Raw genomic sequence first — 17464 nt, 5'->3', positions numbered from 1 at the left:
AAGTTTATCTTTTAATAACATATAAATAATACTTCTTTTAATAATAAAATAATAAAATAATATCTTTTTTCTTTTAGATCGATACTGAACAACATGTTACAGAAAGAGTGGATATTGTTCGCAAAATGGAAGTTCATTTCCTAGGTAAGCCGAAATTGCAAGTTATATAATTTTTTTTATAAAGTTTCGCAAATTCTTAATACTTAAAAAAAAATTTTAATTTATTTAAAATTTTTTCTTCTAACAAATTAGCAATTATATTTTAAGCGTGCTTGTGTGCATTAGTTTTATTATGCTAATAATAACATTAGCAAATTTTATCCATAAGCCATTTTATTCATTTTATATACACACTAGAATAACACAAGCGCGCTACGCGCGCGCCATTCTTTGATTTTATATAAAAAAGAATGATATTTTTATATAAAGTTTGTTTAAACTTGATTAATATTTTTTGGCAGAAATCAGATGATTAAAGCATTACATTGCTAATTAAATTTTAAAATAAAAATATGTTATAAAAATTAAAATAATAATTTTATAAATAATATGTTATAATGCTTTATCTGCGATTAATATTTTTTGACAGAAATCAGCTGATAGCTGTCATAAATATTAATCGAGTTTAAGGAATTATAATATACATTATTTAAAACATTATTATTTTAAATGTTATAAAATATATTCTTATTTTAAAAAAAATTAGCAAATTAACGTTTTAATCAGCTGATTTCTGTAACAAAAATATTAATCGAGGACAAGGTATTACAACATATTATTCACAACATATTGCTATTTTAATTTTATAGTTTGCTGAATTTTCCTGATAAACGTTTAAACTTGAAAAGATTAAGGCCTCTATAAAGCCTAATAGAACATTTTTTGTTCTAGGCTTTATAGAAGAGATCTTTAAAAGATTTCTTCAAAACCTACAAAATGAGCCGACAGAAAATGTTCTGGGCTTTATAGAGCCTTAATCTTTTCAAGTTTAAACGTTCTTTTAAAGATCTCTACAAGACGAACTTTTAACGATCTTTTAAAGATTTCTTCAAGACAAACAAAATGAGTCCTCATAAAATGTTCTACGACTTACACAAACCTTACTTTTTAAATTCAAAGTTTAAACGTTTTTTGCGAAAATTAAGGCCTGTGTAAGTCGTAAAACATTTTATTTGCACGTGTTTTAAAAGTCTCTTCAAAGTCTTAAATTTTAAATCAAATTCTAAAATAAAATTCTTTCTGTAAAATATTATTATTTTATTATTTTGTAACATATTTTCATTTTAAAATGTATTTAGCAAATTAACGCTTTAATTAGATGATTTCTGTCAAAAAATATTAATCAAGTTAAAACAAACTTTATATATAGATATCAATCTTTTTCAATCAAATCAATAAATGGCGCGCGCGTAGCGCGCGCTTGTTAGATCGAAAAGTTTGTACGCTGGTATGCTAATGGTACCATCATAATGTGCAGTCAATGTAATGTTAAAATATATGAAAGAATAATTTTTGGCTCGCTTTAAACAATTGAAAATTAAAACTTTTAAACCGCGGCTTCCATACGGCGCGGATTCATTTTACGTATATTAGATCAAAAAGTTTGTACGCTAATATGCTGATGGTACATCATAATGTGCAGTCAATGTAATGTTAAAATATATGAAAGAATAATTTTTGGCTCGTTTTAAACAATTGAAAATTAAAATTTTTTAACCGCGGATCCCATACGGCGCGGATTCATTTTACGTATATTAGATCAAAAAGTTTGTACGCTGGTATGCTGATGGTATCATCATAATGTGCAGTCAATGTAATGTTAAAATATATAAAAGAATAATTTTTGGCTCGCTTTAAACAATTAAAAATTAAAATTTTTAAACCGCGGATCCCATACGGCGCGGATTCATTTTACGTATATTAGATCAAAAAGTTTGTACGCTGGTATGTTGATGGTACCATCATAATGTGCAATCAATGTAATGTTAAAATATATGAAAGAATAATTTTTGGCTCGCTTTAAACAATTAAAAATTAAAATTTTTAAACCGCGGATCCCATACGGCGCGGATTCATTTTACGTATATTAGATCAAAAAGTTTGTACGCTGGTATGCTGATGGTACCATCATAATGTGCAGTCAATGTACTGATAAAATATATGAAAGATTAATTTTTGGCTTGTTTAAAAATATAGAAAACTAAAATTTTTAAGCCGCTGATGCCATACGGCGCACAATTATATTACGTATATTAAATCAAAAAGTTTGTAGGCTGGTATGTTAATGATATCAACATAATGTGCAGACAATGTACAGTTAAAATTTATGAAAAATTAATTTTTGGCTTGTTTAAAAATATTGAAAATTAAAATTTTTTTACCGCGGACCCCATACGACGCGGATTCATTTTACATATATTAGACCAAAAAGGTAGTCCACTGGTATGCTTATGGTACCAAAATAATCTCCAAACAATACATTATTGAAATATATAAACGATTAATTTTTGGCTCGCTTTAAAAAATTGGAAATTAAAATTTTTAAATCGCGGACCCCTTACGGCGCGGATTCATTTTACGTATATTAGATCAAAAAGTTTGTAGGCTGGTATGTTGATGGTACCATCAAAATGTGCAGACAATGTACTGATAAAATATATGAAAGATTAATTTTTTGCTCGCTTTAAAATATTGAAAATTAATATTTCTAAACCGCGGACCCCATACGGCGCACAATTATCAGTTGATTTCTGTCAAAAAATATTAATGGAGTTTAATGTACTATAACATTTTATTTAAAACATATTATTTTATAATTTCTATTACATACTATTATTTTAAAATTTAATTAACAAATTAACGCTTTAATCAGCTGATTTCTATCAAAAAATATTAATCAAGTTGAAACAAACTTTATATAAAAATATCATTTTTTTTTATATAAAATCGAAGAATAGTGCGCGCATTGCGCGCACTTGTGTGTTGTTCTAGTGTAATAAAAATTATAAAATAATATGTTTTAAATAAAATGTTATAGTACTTTAAACTCGATTAATTTTCGCGAAAAACGTTTAAACTTTGAATTCAAAAATTAAGGCCTGTGTAAGTCGAAGGACATTCGCTGAGGGCTCATTTTGTAGGTCTTGAAGAGATCTTTAAAACGCGCCCACAGCGAATGTTCTACGACTTACACAGGTCTTAATTTCCGCGAAAAACGTTTAAACTTTGAATTCGAAAATTAAGAATACTGTAAGAATTCTAGAACAGTTCCTTTGATGATTGTTAAAAATTATTATAAATAAATATAAGGTATTATGACATATTATATGTAATATATAACTATTTTCATATTTTTAACATATTTTATTTTTAAAATTAATTTAGTAAATTTTTGGTTGATTAATATTTTTTGACAGAAATCAGCTGATTAAACCGTTAATTTGCTAATTAATTTTTAATATAATATGTTATAAAAATTAAAATAATAATATGTTTTAAATAAAATGTTATAATACTTTAAACTTGATTAATATTTTTTGACAGTTAGCAGCTGATTTCTGTATCATTTTTCTTTACTTAAAATTAAGCAATAGCGCTTGTGTTCTAGTCTCTTTCTAAAAAAGGCATGTTAAGTCAATTCTCGCAAGTATTCTTGCCTTTTTTTCGCGATGTTGATTATCAGCCTCGATTTGCGTTGTGCGTTATATTCGTAGCATCAAGAGGCTATCATCGCCAGGTTTAACAGTTTGTCCAAAATAAAATTAAATAAAATAATATGTTTTAAATAATGTTTTAATACTTTAAATTTGATTAATATTATTGACAGTTATATTAAGCTGATTTCTGTCAAAAAAATATTAATTGCGGACAAAGTATATATTATAAGTCTATGTTATAACATATTATATTATTTACAACATATTATTATAATTAAAATAATAATATTTTGTAAATAATATAATATATGTTATAATACTTTATCCGCGAATAATATTTTTTGACAGAAATCAGTTGATAACTGACAAAAATATTAATCGAGTTTAAAGTATTATAACATATTATTAAAACATATTATTTTATTTTATTTTATTTTGGACAAACTGACAAACCCTCGTGACTATTAAACTCCTGTATACATTTGTTAGCTCATAATATAATTGAGCTCTATACTATTTGACAAACAATGTCAATAACATGCCTTTTTTAGAAAGGGAATACGTTGTATACATTTTTATACATAAATAATCTTGAATTTTTAAAAAAAGTAAGAATCTTCTTTGCAGAGAGGAGAGACGAAAGGAAAGCCACTCACGCACAGGATATTCGAGAAATTAAAGGTTCGGAAAAATAAGTTTCGGTGCATATTTAGTCGTATTATCTGTCCATTCTGATGAATCATTCATTAGCTCTCGCTATAATGAGCAATGCTTTTGCCATAATTTTATAATTTTTATCATTTTGCTATTAGTATACAGTTAATGCCATATTATATATTCGTAATTTTTATTAATTTAATTTTAGATGGACAAGGGTGTCCATTAATGGCATTTCATATAACAAGTGATACTCTTTAATTTATCTTTCAAGTCAAAAGTATTAATTTTATGGAAATTAAAATTTATGAATTGTAATTTGGATAATATTTTTATATATTTTTAAAATACTATATTAATATTATCATTATTAATATTTTCATATATATTAATATTATAAAAATATTAATATATATGAAAAAGGAACAAAAAATGTACTATGATCACAAAATATGATATTTATGGCTATTGTAATCATTATTTTTACTATGCTTTCAGATGCATGAAGCTTTAATTGAATCGAATAATAGCTGCAATTTTTCTGCTTATGCCGCTATGCTTTCCACGCGCCGCAAATCCTATATTTTCTCTTACCTTTTATAATATTTTCCTTCGTTACACTTTAATCAGCTATTTTCCATATCAGCTTCGAAATCAACGCTTTGCGATGTTTACTCGCGCTACGTCAATTGTGATTTGAAATGTAAGTTGTATACCTTTATCGATACTTCGATACAAAACGGTATAAGACATGAAAGTATAGCATAATCCAAAAGTTCATAATGTTATACATTCTACTAATTTTCACATTTATTTTACACATATCTGAAAACTCAAACAATTATAATACTTATTTTTTGTTAAGCACGTTCATATCGTAATCAAACACGCGCTAATCATGGCACGAAGTAGTAAAATTCAAGAGAGAGAGAGAAAGAGAGAGAGAGAGAGGGAGAGAGAGAGAGAGAGAGGAGGGGAGAGAGAGAATATGTATGTGTATATGTACATTTTTTTTTATTGTATGACAGAGAGAAAGAAAGATAGAACAAGCAAAGATCGAAAGACATCACGCAACACTCACGTTTGACACAAAATTCTCACATACTTTCCACAGAATACGAGGACACACGGCAGGCACACACAACACTGCGCAAACGCAAAGATAGGAAACCAAGAGATCAGATCGAAGAAACAACACAAGATAGGGAAGAGGGGGTTCAAATTGTAAAATTTGAGGAGATCGAAGAGATTGAAAAGGATAGAAAAAAGGACGTGGAAGAAATTGAGGAAGAAATTATTGAACTTGAACGGGATATAAAGGGCAGATTGATTCGTAAGCAAAAACAAGACGCAGAAGAACAGATAGATGTAAAAGAGGAGGAAGAAATTATTAAAAAAGTTAGAAAGACATTAGTGCCAAAGAGACCAGACATTGGTAAAGACGAGATACAACTGGAAGAGATAGAAGAATTTGAAGTAATAAAGGATAAATCAGTGCCATCTATTGCTTTGAATGTCTCTAGTCAACGTAATCAAGTGATACCTCTAGATCATACAATCGAGCAAGCACCTGGCAAACCTGAACCAGAAAAAGCAAAATATACTTTGGACACTGTTATTGCGTTAACAGAACAAACAACATCAATACACGAGAAAGAGATTGATGAAGTGATAAGTGTCAAACCAGCCGAACGTAAAGCATCGATATCAATCTCGTCGATAGAACCATATTCTACTACGGAAACTACTGCACAGATACATACCAATGAATTTTTGGATACTTTTAAAACCATTTCTTACGAAGCTACGCCTTCTATAATAACGAAAGAAAGTCTTCTCGTTAGTGAAACATTAACGCACGACGACGATCTATTGAATTTAACTCTGACTCAATCAGAAACGAGGCGAAAGGCAGATGTACAGATCACCGTACAGGAAGCTACAACTATTATTGAGACTATAGTCAATCAGAGTGAAATACCCACCGAAAATTTCGTGACGCCCTTAGGCGTTAAGGCAGAAGATACCATTTTACCACAAATAGAACTCTCAGTTTATGAAATACAGGAAGGTTTTACTGAAGAGAAGTTGGAGCCTGAGAAAATGGTGCCTATAAAACCACGAATTAATATCAACGCGATCGAACCAATATTGGTGGAGGAAGTTCGTCCTGAGGATAAGCCAGGGAAATATTATCCGGAGTTGATAGTACCCACTGAAATTGCCACTGAAACAGTGATTTCACAAAAGCAACGTGTCACCGAAGAAATGAACGCGCCTGAAAAGGAAGGAATGTACATCCCAGGTAGATTACCACCAAGCCAAACTGCTCAGATCGGAATTTCATACGGAAATGAAATTGCTGTTATTCATCACGACCTTGTGCAGGAGCGTGAAGGTGAATACATTCCCGATCGTAAAGTAGATTCTTTCGAAGCTATGCCGAATGTCACTCTTCTAGAAGGTGTTACGATTTCGACAATCAATACGCAACAAAAAGAAGATGATTTAACGATCGAAGAGAGTAAACAGATCACAGCAGATTTCAACATCGTCGAAATTATGTCAGCCATAACGGTGGAAGCTAATTTAACTTCTGAAAAGGAACGGGACTATCATCCCGAGGATAAACCCGCTACTAAATTGGCTGTCACGTCGATATCGCCATTGGAAATTGGTTCTATAACAGATACAATTGTTCAAGAATCCGAAGGATTCTATAATGTCGATCAAAAACCATTCGAAGCATTGGCAGAGACGTCGATTAGACCGGAGGAACACGTTTTAATATCTCAAATTCAAACCGCGGATTATCCCGGAGATTTAAAAGATACACTCAAATACGTTTCGGAGAGCAGTGTCGTATCTATTCAATTGACGGAAGCGAAAACTGTACTCGAAACATTCGCTCACGATCGAGAGGCTATTATAGAGGAGGATGCTAAACCGGAAACCCATACGGTTGAGATGGTGTACGATGCTATCAGGGGTGTCGAGATATCGCAAACTACTTCTATAGAGAAAGAGACCGACTTGAAAATCTTCGAGATGCCTGAATCACATCGTGGCAAAACAGTACCTACTCATCCAATGATCTCGCTCGAAGTTCAGGAAACTCAACCAGAGAGTAATCTAGGTGAAGTTATGAAAGAAACTTTATCGATCGCCACAGCTAAAATTGAAGCGGTTAGTCTGCAAGAAACAATAGTTGACGAGACCATCGTGGCAGAAGATGTAGCTCCGACGAAAGAAGATAAGAGTCCTGATATTAGGACTGCAATAATTTCGATGGATCAGATCGAAGGCTTACACACCACAATGATCGTTGCGAGCGAGAAGGAAACCGAATATGTCGAAACGGTCGATGTTAAAGGTGCATTCGCAAATACTGAATATACGACGCAAGTGGTTCCAGTATGTGAACAAGTGAGAACAGAGTCGCCAACTGAAGAGTATCTAACAGAAAGCAAACCTGTGAGCGGAAAAGCATATACGTCTCACGTTCCTATAGAGACTGTCAGCGTCGCTGTACAAGAAACTGCGGAGAAGGAAGAAATTTATAAGGCGGACATGAAACCCGAAGGAAAGATAGCTAATATTGAACTCACCGAGACAAGACCTGGCGCTAGCATTCTTGAAATAATTCCGCATGATTTCGAGAATATCTACACACCAGATGTTGGACCGGAGACCCACACAATTGAATCGTCAATAAGTAGTCGCACCGTCGCATCAAAAGAAGAAATTTTGGTGGAACAGAGCGCCGGAAAAGTAAATAGCGATTTACCGAAATCGAGCAAAGCGATATTACAACAAGAAGCTCTGGAAGAATTAATAGTAACGGAGACAAATGTCGGTGAAGCGGAACAAATGAGGAAGGAAGATATTCGTCCTATTGAACAGAATGCCGCAATCGAGATATGCGCTCGATCCGAAAAATTGACCATCACAGAGATAACATCTATATTGAAGGAGGAGGAATTGTCAGTGGAAAAGTTACCAGACGAACGGAAGGTTGTATTAGATGTAACTGAAGGCCATGAGATTGCTCAGACGCAAGAGATGATTCTTGCGAGTAATATAAGCGAATTGAAAGAGAAAAAGCCAAACAAGGAGAATGCCAATCAGTTGCAGAGCGGACTCGAAGTTGTACAACAGACGGAGGTATCAATATCCGAAAAAGAATCTCCTTTAACAGTGGATGTAAAACCCGATTCCAAAAAGATTGACATTACCTTCCAAGAGGGAGAAGGTTTGACGATTGCGATTACACATCCCGAAGACAAAGAAGACGTACTTAGTGAAAAACCAGCGCCAAAGACCGCTGAAGCTACAGTCGATGTGGTAACGCAAAAATTAGCATCGAAATATGAAATTATTAGCGACATTGCTCCAACCGAGCTACCTACCGTGTCTATCCAAGAAGTACGTCCTAAGACGACATTATTGCCATTCGAGACAGCTATTGCTGAAGAAGTACAAACAAGAGAGACCGAGAAGCCTCTTTCTTATGTGCCAGCGTCAGAAAAAATAGCAAATCTTGAATATATAATGGGCGAGGGTCTCGTTGTTTCATCTATTACGGCGGAGGACAAGGAAAGTGTGCTTACAGAAATGGAAAAACCAGAATCTAAATTTGCTATATTCGATATTCCGGCTCATACAGTGGCGCAAGCTGCCGAAGTAACTGCAACCGATAACGTCAGCGAATTAAAACGCGAAGAAACGATCTCCGCGATGGCTACGACCGAACATATTACTCATCGTAGTATTGTTGCGTCCGAGACATCAATCGAAGATTCGGAAAAACCGATGCTTGATTTCGTGAAGCCAGATAAGAAAAGAGTCGACGTGTCGTTCGAGGAAAAAACAAGCGTAATGGTAATTGAAACGATTGCATCTGACAAGGAGCGAGAATACTTGAAAAAACCAAATATTCCAGGTGAAAAAGTTACTACTAGTTTTGATGCTCATAAAATTGCCGAACTTACAGAAATTACACCAGCCACTTATCCAGGAGACCTCATTGTGAAAGCACCAGTGAGCGCAGCAGCAAAAGTAGAACGTTTGCCGTTTGAGAGTATTGTTCGAAGCGAAACTGTTGTAACGGAAACCGAGATAGAATTCAAGGATAAACCTGCTAAAAGCGACACGGCCCAGATATCTGTCGATGAAATTATTAGCGCCACTATGTCTATTGAAACTCTAGTCGAGAAGGAAGATGTTCTTCGAATTCCCGAAAGGCCTGCAGAGAAAAGAGCGGATGTTCAATTCACTGGTCACATAATCGCCGAGAAAAGCGAAGTCACTCCAAATTCTAACACGGGAGAATTGACAGAAACGAGACCAACTTCTGTTTCAGCCATATTCTCGAGTATCCCATTAGAGGCAGTGGTACAAACAGAAACGCAACCAACAGAAGGGGAAGCTGTACTCGGAAAAGATAAAGTACCATCCATGGCTCAAGCTGATCTTTCCATGATATTGGAAAAAAGTCTACAAGTGTCTTCAGTAATCTTGGAGGACAAGGAAATCGAATACAAACCGAAGGAAACACCGAAACCGAAAACAGCGGAGAAAAATCTAATTGAAACCTATGGCGTCGCCGAAACGACGATGCAAGTTCCTGATTTTAGTACTGGCGAGATTGCTGTCAGTGAAACACCTCTAACTGCAGTCGCAATTTCAGATCATGTGGTTTTTAATCCACTAGTGGAATCACAGCCTGTTGTTCAGGAAGAAGGAGAGCAATTTGTGCCGCCGTTAATGCCAAAAAATAAAACTGTAAATATTGATATGGAAGAAGGTAAGGCGATCGTGAGTATAGCGCATGTAACAACTGCCGACAAAGAATCGCCATATGTCGTCGAGGAGCAACCGCATAAACATGCGGCTTCGTTCGAAATTGATGCCACTCATGGTATAGCCGAAACAACTGCGATAGCTATCGAACATTCTGTAGGAGAAGTCATGATAGAAAAACCGGATATTAAAACAGTTTTGCCTACACGAGAAGTATGTCAAAGTCTCTTAGTGACCGAAGGCATGATTCAAGATCGAGAAAAATCCTTCCAAGGAAAATTCATACCGGAATCATACAAAGTAGAATGGTCCGTGGAGGAGGGTAAGCGTGTTACTTCCATCACGGAAATTAAAATGGCTGACAAAGAAGCTCCCCTTGAAATGATACAGGAAGATAGATCTCACTCGGCGCTGTCAGTTATTATTCCCGGTCATGAAGTCGCCGAAAGGTCTGAAATAATTCTTAATTCGAGTATAGGCGAAATGAACGAGATCGCAACACCGACAAGAGCAACCGCATTAATCGGACAGAGACCTTTCGAGACGGTACAATTGACTGAGCAAGTTCCTGTAGAAAAAGAAGTGGATAAAATTCAGGAAATACCATTGACAAAAACGAGCGCACATGTTGTTTTAGATGAAAATAGATTCATCGCTATTACGGAATCTACTACTACCCAAGATGTCGAAGAAGAATTTACCACGAAAAAACTACATCAAGAAACGGCTAATCTTTCGATGGAAGGCAAAGAAGTAGCTGAACGAATGGAAATTAATTTGCGCGAGGGACTCGGAGAACTACCTGCAACATTAAAACCAATTACATATGAAGCACATCAAACGCAATCTACTCTAGAAAGTATTGGCATTAGCGAAATGATTTCTCAGGAGCAAGGTACGATTTTTGTGGACAAATTCAAGCCTGATGAACGTAGTGCTGATATTAGCTTTGTAGAAGGAAAAAGTATTACTGTGGCTCATGTCGTAACGCAGGACAAAGAAGACACAATGAATATTCCGAAATATGAAGAGAGCACGGCTGAGATAAAATTAACAAAGCTGGGCATGGATATTGCTCAAAAAGCTCAAGTCTTTATCGAGCAAAATACCGGCTTGGTTAAACCTTTCGAGAAGATTTTAGCAGAAGCTCATCTACAACAAGATGCATTGCAGCCAGTTGTCATCGAAGAAGTTCCAAGCGCAGAAAGTGAAGGTATCTTTGACAAATATCCGAAGACGATATCGAGCATAGCTGTGCCAACATTTGAAGAGGGTCATGGCATATCGATCACAGAAATAACATCGGGCGAAGTCGAAGCATCACTGGAGGAAAAGAGACACGAAATGTCACGGACAGCTGTCAGTACTATCGTCACTGAATGCGATACCATAGAAACTGTAACGGTGGAATCAAGAGTTGATGTACCTGAACAAATTCCTGATCGTATTTTAGCACCTCAAATGGCTGCGCCAACTCAAGATACGTTTGAAAGCATCATTGTCAACGAGAATCTTGTCGAAGAAAGTGAAAAAGTCTTCGAAGGTCTTTTTAAACCTGTGACGCAAAAAGCGAGTATTGATATATCAGAGATAAAACCATTGCAAATTTCGGAAACAATTACTGAGGACAAGGAAGAAACATTGAATGTCATTTCAAGAGGAAATGAAGTCAAGGCTACGCCGGACATCGACCTATTCCAAACTGTCGAAGGTTCTTTCGTGGAGAGTATACAAAGTACTCGAGAGCTCTGTGAAAAGAAACCATTTTCCTCTCAAGCAACTATGATTCAAACCACGATGGAAACAATAGTGAGATGCGAAACAACGCCAATCGAAAAAGAAGACACATTTGAGGGCAAACTTAAACCCGAAGAACAGAAAGGTAAGCCGCAATTCGAAGGTCTTACTACAGTTGTAATTACTGAGATAGCTTCTAATGAAATCGAGAACGTTTTGCCTGAAACTGTCACACCAAAACAACAACAAGCACAACCGATTTTAACTGGTAGAGAAGCTGCGGAAACTTTTCAAATAGTTACAGCAAGCACAACTGAAGATCTTACAAAAGCTAAATTAAACGAAGAAAAAGGTAAACCGGAACTTGAAGAATTAATGTCCGTAACTGTCTCTGAAATTATTTCTAATGAAGTTGAAGACGTTCTATTTAGCAAAGTTACTCCAAAAGATCACAAAGCTGATTTCAGTATTTCTGGTAGAGAAGTCGCTGAAACAACTCAAGTAACAGCATTATCTGAGACTAATGAACTCACTACAGAAGCACCAGAAAAGCAGAAAGGTAAACGACAAGTAGATGAATTAACTTCGCTGACTATTTCACAAGTAATTTCTAACGAAATTGAAGAAACGTTAATTAGCGCCAAGCTTCCTAAGGAAGAAACTGCTCAACCAAATTTGTCCGGTAGAGATATTGCTGAAACTACATTGGTTTTAACAATGGCCAGTACCGAAGAATTCGTCTCTAAAAAGGAAGTTGAAAAACAGCGAGGTAAGCCTAGTATTGAAGAACTTACGTCCTTAACAGTTTCGCAAATAGAATCACAAGAAACTGAAAATGTTCTCGCTAGTCCCATAGTACCAACTGAGAAAACGGCGCAAACAAGTCTTTATGGTCGAGATGTAGCTGAAACTACGGAAGTAACAATTGTGTCAAATGTAGATGAATTTGTTGAAGTTCAAAAACCTGAGATACAAAAGGGAAAACTGAATCTCGAAGAGTTATTATCCTTGAATATAATACAAACTGTATCCAATGAAGCAGAAGCTATGTTGCCTAGTCCGGAAGTACCTACAGAAAAGATTGCGCAAACCAATTTATTTGGTAGAGATATAGCTGAAACAAGTCAAATTTTAACGATGATGAGCACAGAAGAACTTTTAAAACAGGTAACACCCAGTGAACGTAAAGGAGAGTTTAAAGTAGAAGAATTATCCTCACTGACTGTATCTCAAGTACTACCTCATGAAACAGAAAGAATTTTTCAGAGTTCTGATGCACCTAATGCACTCACGGCAATGCCTATGATGTCTGGTAGAGAAATTGCCGAAACTTCTCAAGTGCTCACTGTTACGAATGTTGAAGAATTTTTGAGACCTAAAAGTCCAGAAGAACAAAAAGGTAAACCACACTTAGACGAATTTTCGTCATTAATGATTTCTCAAGTAATATCTACTGAGACAGAGGAGCAATTGCCGAGCATGGAAAAATTAGAGGAGAAAAAAGCCGCACCATGTCTCTCAGGAAGGGAGATAGCTCAAAAAACAGAAATTATAACTGCCGCCAGCGTTGAACAAATACCCGAGATAAAGAAAAAAGATGACCAAAAAGGAAAACCAAATATCGAAGAGATGAGTTTCATTACTGTGTCTGAAGTAATTTCTACAGAAACAGAACAAGAATTGCCAAGTCAAGAGACTCCAAAGAAACGTACAGCTCTGCCAAAAGTATCTAGTATAGAAGTCGCAGAAACTTCAGAAATTTTAACAATGAGCAATGTCGAAGAACTTGAAAAATCAGAAATAGTTGAGGAACATAAAGGTAGACCAAATTTAGAAGAATTGATGTCATTATCAATCTCCGAAGTAACTTACAGTGAAACGGAGAAAGGATTATTAACTCCGGAGGAACCAATCAAGCAAATAGCTGAGCAGAGTATGCTAGAAATGCGCGTTGCTGAGAAATCTCAAGTAATTGCGTCATCAACAACAGAAGATATAAAACAGTCTACTAAGCCGGAAGTAAAGAAAATAACACCGGAACAAATACCGTTTGAGAGTATACAGCAAATGGAATCAATTCCTCATGAAAGTGAACAATTACTTGTCCTCGATAAAGATGCACCAAGTACAACAGCTGAAATTTCATTCCGTGTTTCCGAAGGTGTTGAAGTTATTCAAGTAACCGCAACGGAAAAGGAAACAAAGGATGTCGTGAAAGGTATAGCAGAATTAAATGAACAGATAGCTGAGCCGAGCATGCTGGGTATGCGCGTTGCCGAAAAGTCCGAAGTAGTTACGACATCCATAACAGAAGAGATAACAGCGTCTGCTAAACCTGAGATGAAGAAAATAACACCGGAACAAATACCGTTTGAGAGTATACAACAAATGGAGTCGATTCCTCATGAAAGTGAACGATTACTTGTCCTCGATAAAGATGCACCAAGTACAACAGCTGAAGTTTCATTCCGCATTTCTGAAGGTGTCGAAGTTATTCAAATAACGGCAACGGAAAAAGAAACAAAAGATGTGAAAAAGCTAAAGTTAACTAAACAAATAGCCGAACCAAGCATGCTGGGTATGCACGTTGCCGAAAAGTCCGAAGTAGTTACGACATCCATAACAGAAGAGATAACAGCGTCTGCTACACCTGAGATGAAGAAAATAACACCGGAACAAATACCGTTTGAGAGTATACAGCAAATGCAGTCGATTCCTCATGAAAGTGAACGATTACTTATCCTTGACAAAGATGCACCAAGTACAACAGCTGAAGTTTCATTCCGTGTTTCCGAAGGTGTTGAAGTTATTCAAGTAACCGCAACGGAAAAGGAAGCAAAGGATGTCGTGAAAGGTATAGCAGAATTAAATGAACAGATAGCTGAGCCGAGCATGCTCGGTATGCATGTTGCCGAGAAGTCTCAAGTGGTTCCGTCGTCAACAACGGAAGAAATAATAGAATCTGTTAAACCTGAGATGAAAAAAATAGTACCAGAACAAATACCGTTTGAGAGTATACAACAAATGGAGTCGATTCATCATGAAAGCGAACGCTTGCTTATACTCGACAAAGAAACACCAAGTACAACGGCTGAAGTTACATTCCGCGTGTCCGAAGGTGTTGAAGTTACGCAAATAACCGCAACAGAAAAAGAAACAGAAGATGTCGCGAAAGGTATAGCAGAATTAAATGAACAGATAGCTGAGCCGAGCATGCTAGGTATGCATGTTGCCGAGAAATCTCAAGTGGTTGCGTCGTCAACAACGGAAGAGATAATAGAATCTGCTAAACCTGAGATGAAAAAAATAGTACCGGAACAAATACCGTTTGAGAGTATACAGCAAATGCAGTCGATTCCTCATGAAAGTGAACGATTACTTATCCTTGACAAAGATGCACCAAGTACAACAGCTGAAGTTTCATTCCGTGTTTCCGAAAGTGTTGAAGTTATTCAAGTAACCGCAACGGAAAAGGAAGCAAAGGATGTCGTGAAAGGTATAGCAGAATTAAATGAACAGATAGCTGAGCCGAGCATGCTCGGTATGCATGTTGCCGAGAAGTCTCAAGTGGTTCCGTCGTCAACAACGGAAGAAATAATAGAATCTGCTAAACCTGAGATGAAAAAAATAGTACCAGAACAAATACCGTTTGAGAGTATACAACAAATGGAGTCGATTCATCATGAAAGCGAACGCTTGCTTATACTCGACAAAGAAACACCAAGTACAACGGCTGAAGTTACATTCCGCGTGTCCGAAGGTGTTGAAGTTACGCAAATAACCGCAACAGAAAAAGAAACAGAAGATGTCGCGAAAGGTATAGCAGAATTAAATGAACAGATAGCTGAGCCGAGCATGCTCGGTATGCATGTTGCCGAGAAGTCTCAAGTGGTTCCGTCGTCAACAACGGAAGAAATAATAGAATCTGCTAAACCTGAGATGAAAAAAATAGTACCAGAACAAATACCGTTTGAGAGTATACAACAAATGGAGTCGATTCATCATGAAAGCGAACGCTTGCTTATACTCGACAAAGAAACACCAAGTACAACGGCTGAAGTTACATTCCGCGTGTCCGAAGGTGTTGAAGTTACGCAAATAACCGCAACAGAAAAAGAAACAGAAGATGTCGCGAAAGGTATAGCAGAATTAAATGAACAGATAGCTGAGCCGAGCATGCTAGGTATGCATGTTGCCGAGAAATCTCAAGTGGTTGCGTCGTCAACAACGGAAGAGATAATAGAATCTGTTAAACCTGAGATGAAAAAAATAGTACCGGAACAAATACCGTTTGAGAGTATACAACAAATAGAACCGATTCATCATGAAAGCGAACGCTCGCTTATTCTCGACAAAGATGTACCAAGTACAACGGCTGAAGTTTCATTTCGCGTTTCAGAAAGTGTCGAAGTTATCCAAGTAACCGCAACGGAAAAGGAAGCAAAGGATGTCGTGAAAGGTATAGCAGAATTAAATGAACAGATAGCTGAGCCGAGCATGCTAGGTATGCATGTTGCCGAGAAGTCTCAAGTGGTTGCGTCGTCAACAACGGAAGAGATAATAGAATCTGCTAAACCTGAGATGAAAAAAATAGTACCGGAACAAATACCGTTTGAGAGTATACAACAAATAGAGCCGATTCATCATGAAAGCGAACGCTCGCTTATTCTCGACAAAGAAGTACCAAGTACAACGGCTGAAGTTTCATTCCGCGTTTCAGAAAGTGTCGAAGTTATCCAAGTAACCGCAACGGAAAAAGAAACAGAAGATGTCGCGAAAGGATTAACGGAATTAACAAAACAGACAGCTGAACCGAGTATGCTGAGTATGCGTGTCGCTGAAAAGTCTCAAGTAATTGCGTCATCAACAACAGAAGATATAAAACAATCTACTAAGCCGGAAGTAAAGAAAATAACACCGGAACAAATACCGTTTGAGAGTATACAGCAAATGGAATCAATTCCTCATGAAAGTGAACGATTACTTGTCCTCGATAAAGATGCACCAAGTACAACAGCTGAAGTTTCATTCCGCGTTTCCGAAGGTATCGAAGTTATTCAAGTAACTGCTACAGAAAAAGAATCAAAGGAAGTCATGAAAGATATAGCGAAAGAAGTAAGCGCGCAAGCTGATATCATTGAACGAAAGATTGCTCTAAAAACTGAAATTATTCCGGAAAACACAGCGTCGGAATTTATTATCACAAAACCAGAGAGTAAACTGGCTCATGGAATAGAAGACGAGAAACAGAGTATAATTGTTACCGAATTACAACACGTTGGTGAAATTGAATCAAATCTGCCCGAGCGCGTAAAACCACTAGCAAAGTTAGCGAGCACATCTATCGAAGCCGACTACTTGGAAAAAGATGTGGGTGAGTATTATTGTTCTAAAGGTAAAATGATTGTTTTTGATACAAATCAAACGCAACGCTTAGAAAAACTCGACTCTATACGACACGATGACCATGATCGATGAAACTTAACAAATCTGACAGATTAGATTAGATTTATTAACATTAAAAAAAACGATTTTTGACAAAATTATCGATCTTTGACAATTACATAAATGTAGATTAATAAATTTAAAATCAACATTGCATTATGCATGAT

The 17464-nt window shown here is 36.0% G+C and overlaps 1 protein-coding gene across 6 annotated transcripts in view; it reads left to right on the top strand.

The window, feature by feature from the left end:
* Window positions 1-17464, top strand: part of Sls (sallimus) — an 85924-nt gene that overhangs the window by 43624 nt on the left and 24836 nt on the right. For 5 of the 6 annotated variants that reach the window (XM_083041505.1, XM_083041502.1, XM_083041504.1 and 2 more), the window contains 3 exons: window positions 78-144; window positions 4284-4337; window positions 5428-17226. In XM_083041505.1, the coding sequence (XP_082897631.1) occupies window positions 78-144; window positions 4284-4337; window positions 5428-17226 (11920 nt within the window). The remainder of the gene's footprint in view (window positions 1-77; window positions 145-4283; window positions 4338-5427; window positions 17227-17464) is intronic. The other variant, XM_083041506.1, reaches the window with a different exon arrangement.

This window comes from Prenolepis imparis, unplaced genomic scaffold, assembly GCF_030444845.1.
Source record: "Prenolepis imparis isolate NDT839.2.m4 unplaced genomic scaffold, iyPreImpa1.0 SCAF_7, whole genome shotgun sequence".
Classification (NCBI taxonomy): domain Eukaryota; kingdom Metazoa; phylum Arthropoda; class Insecta; order Hymenoptera; family Formicidae; genus Prenolepis; species Prenolepis imparis.
Note: the sequence above shows the minus strand (reverse complement) of the source record. Positions and strands in the feature narration are given on the sequence as shown.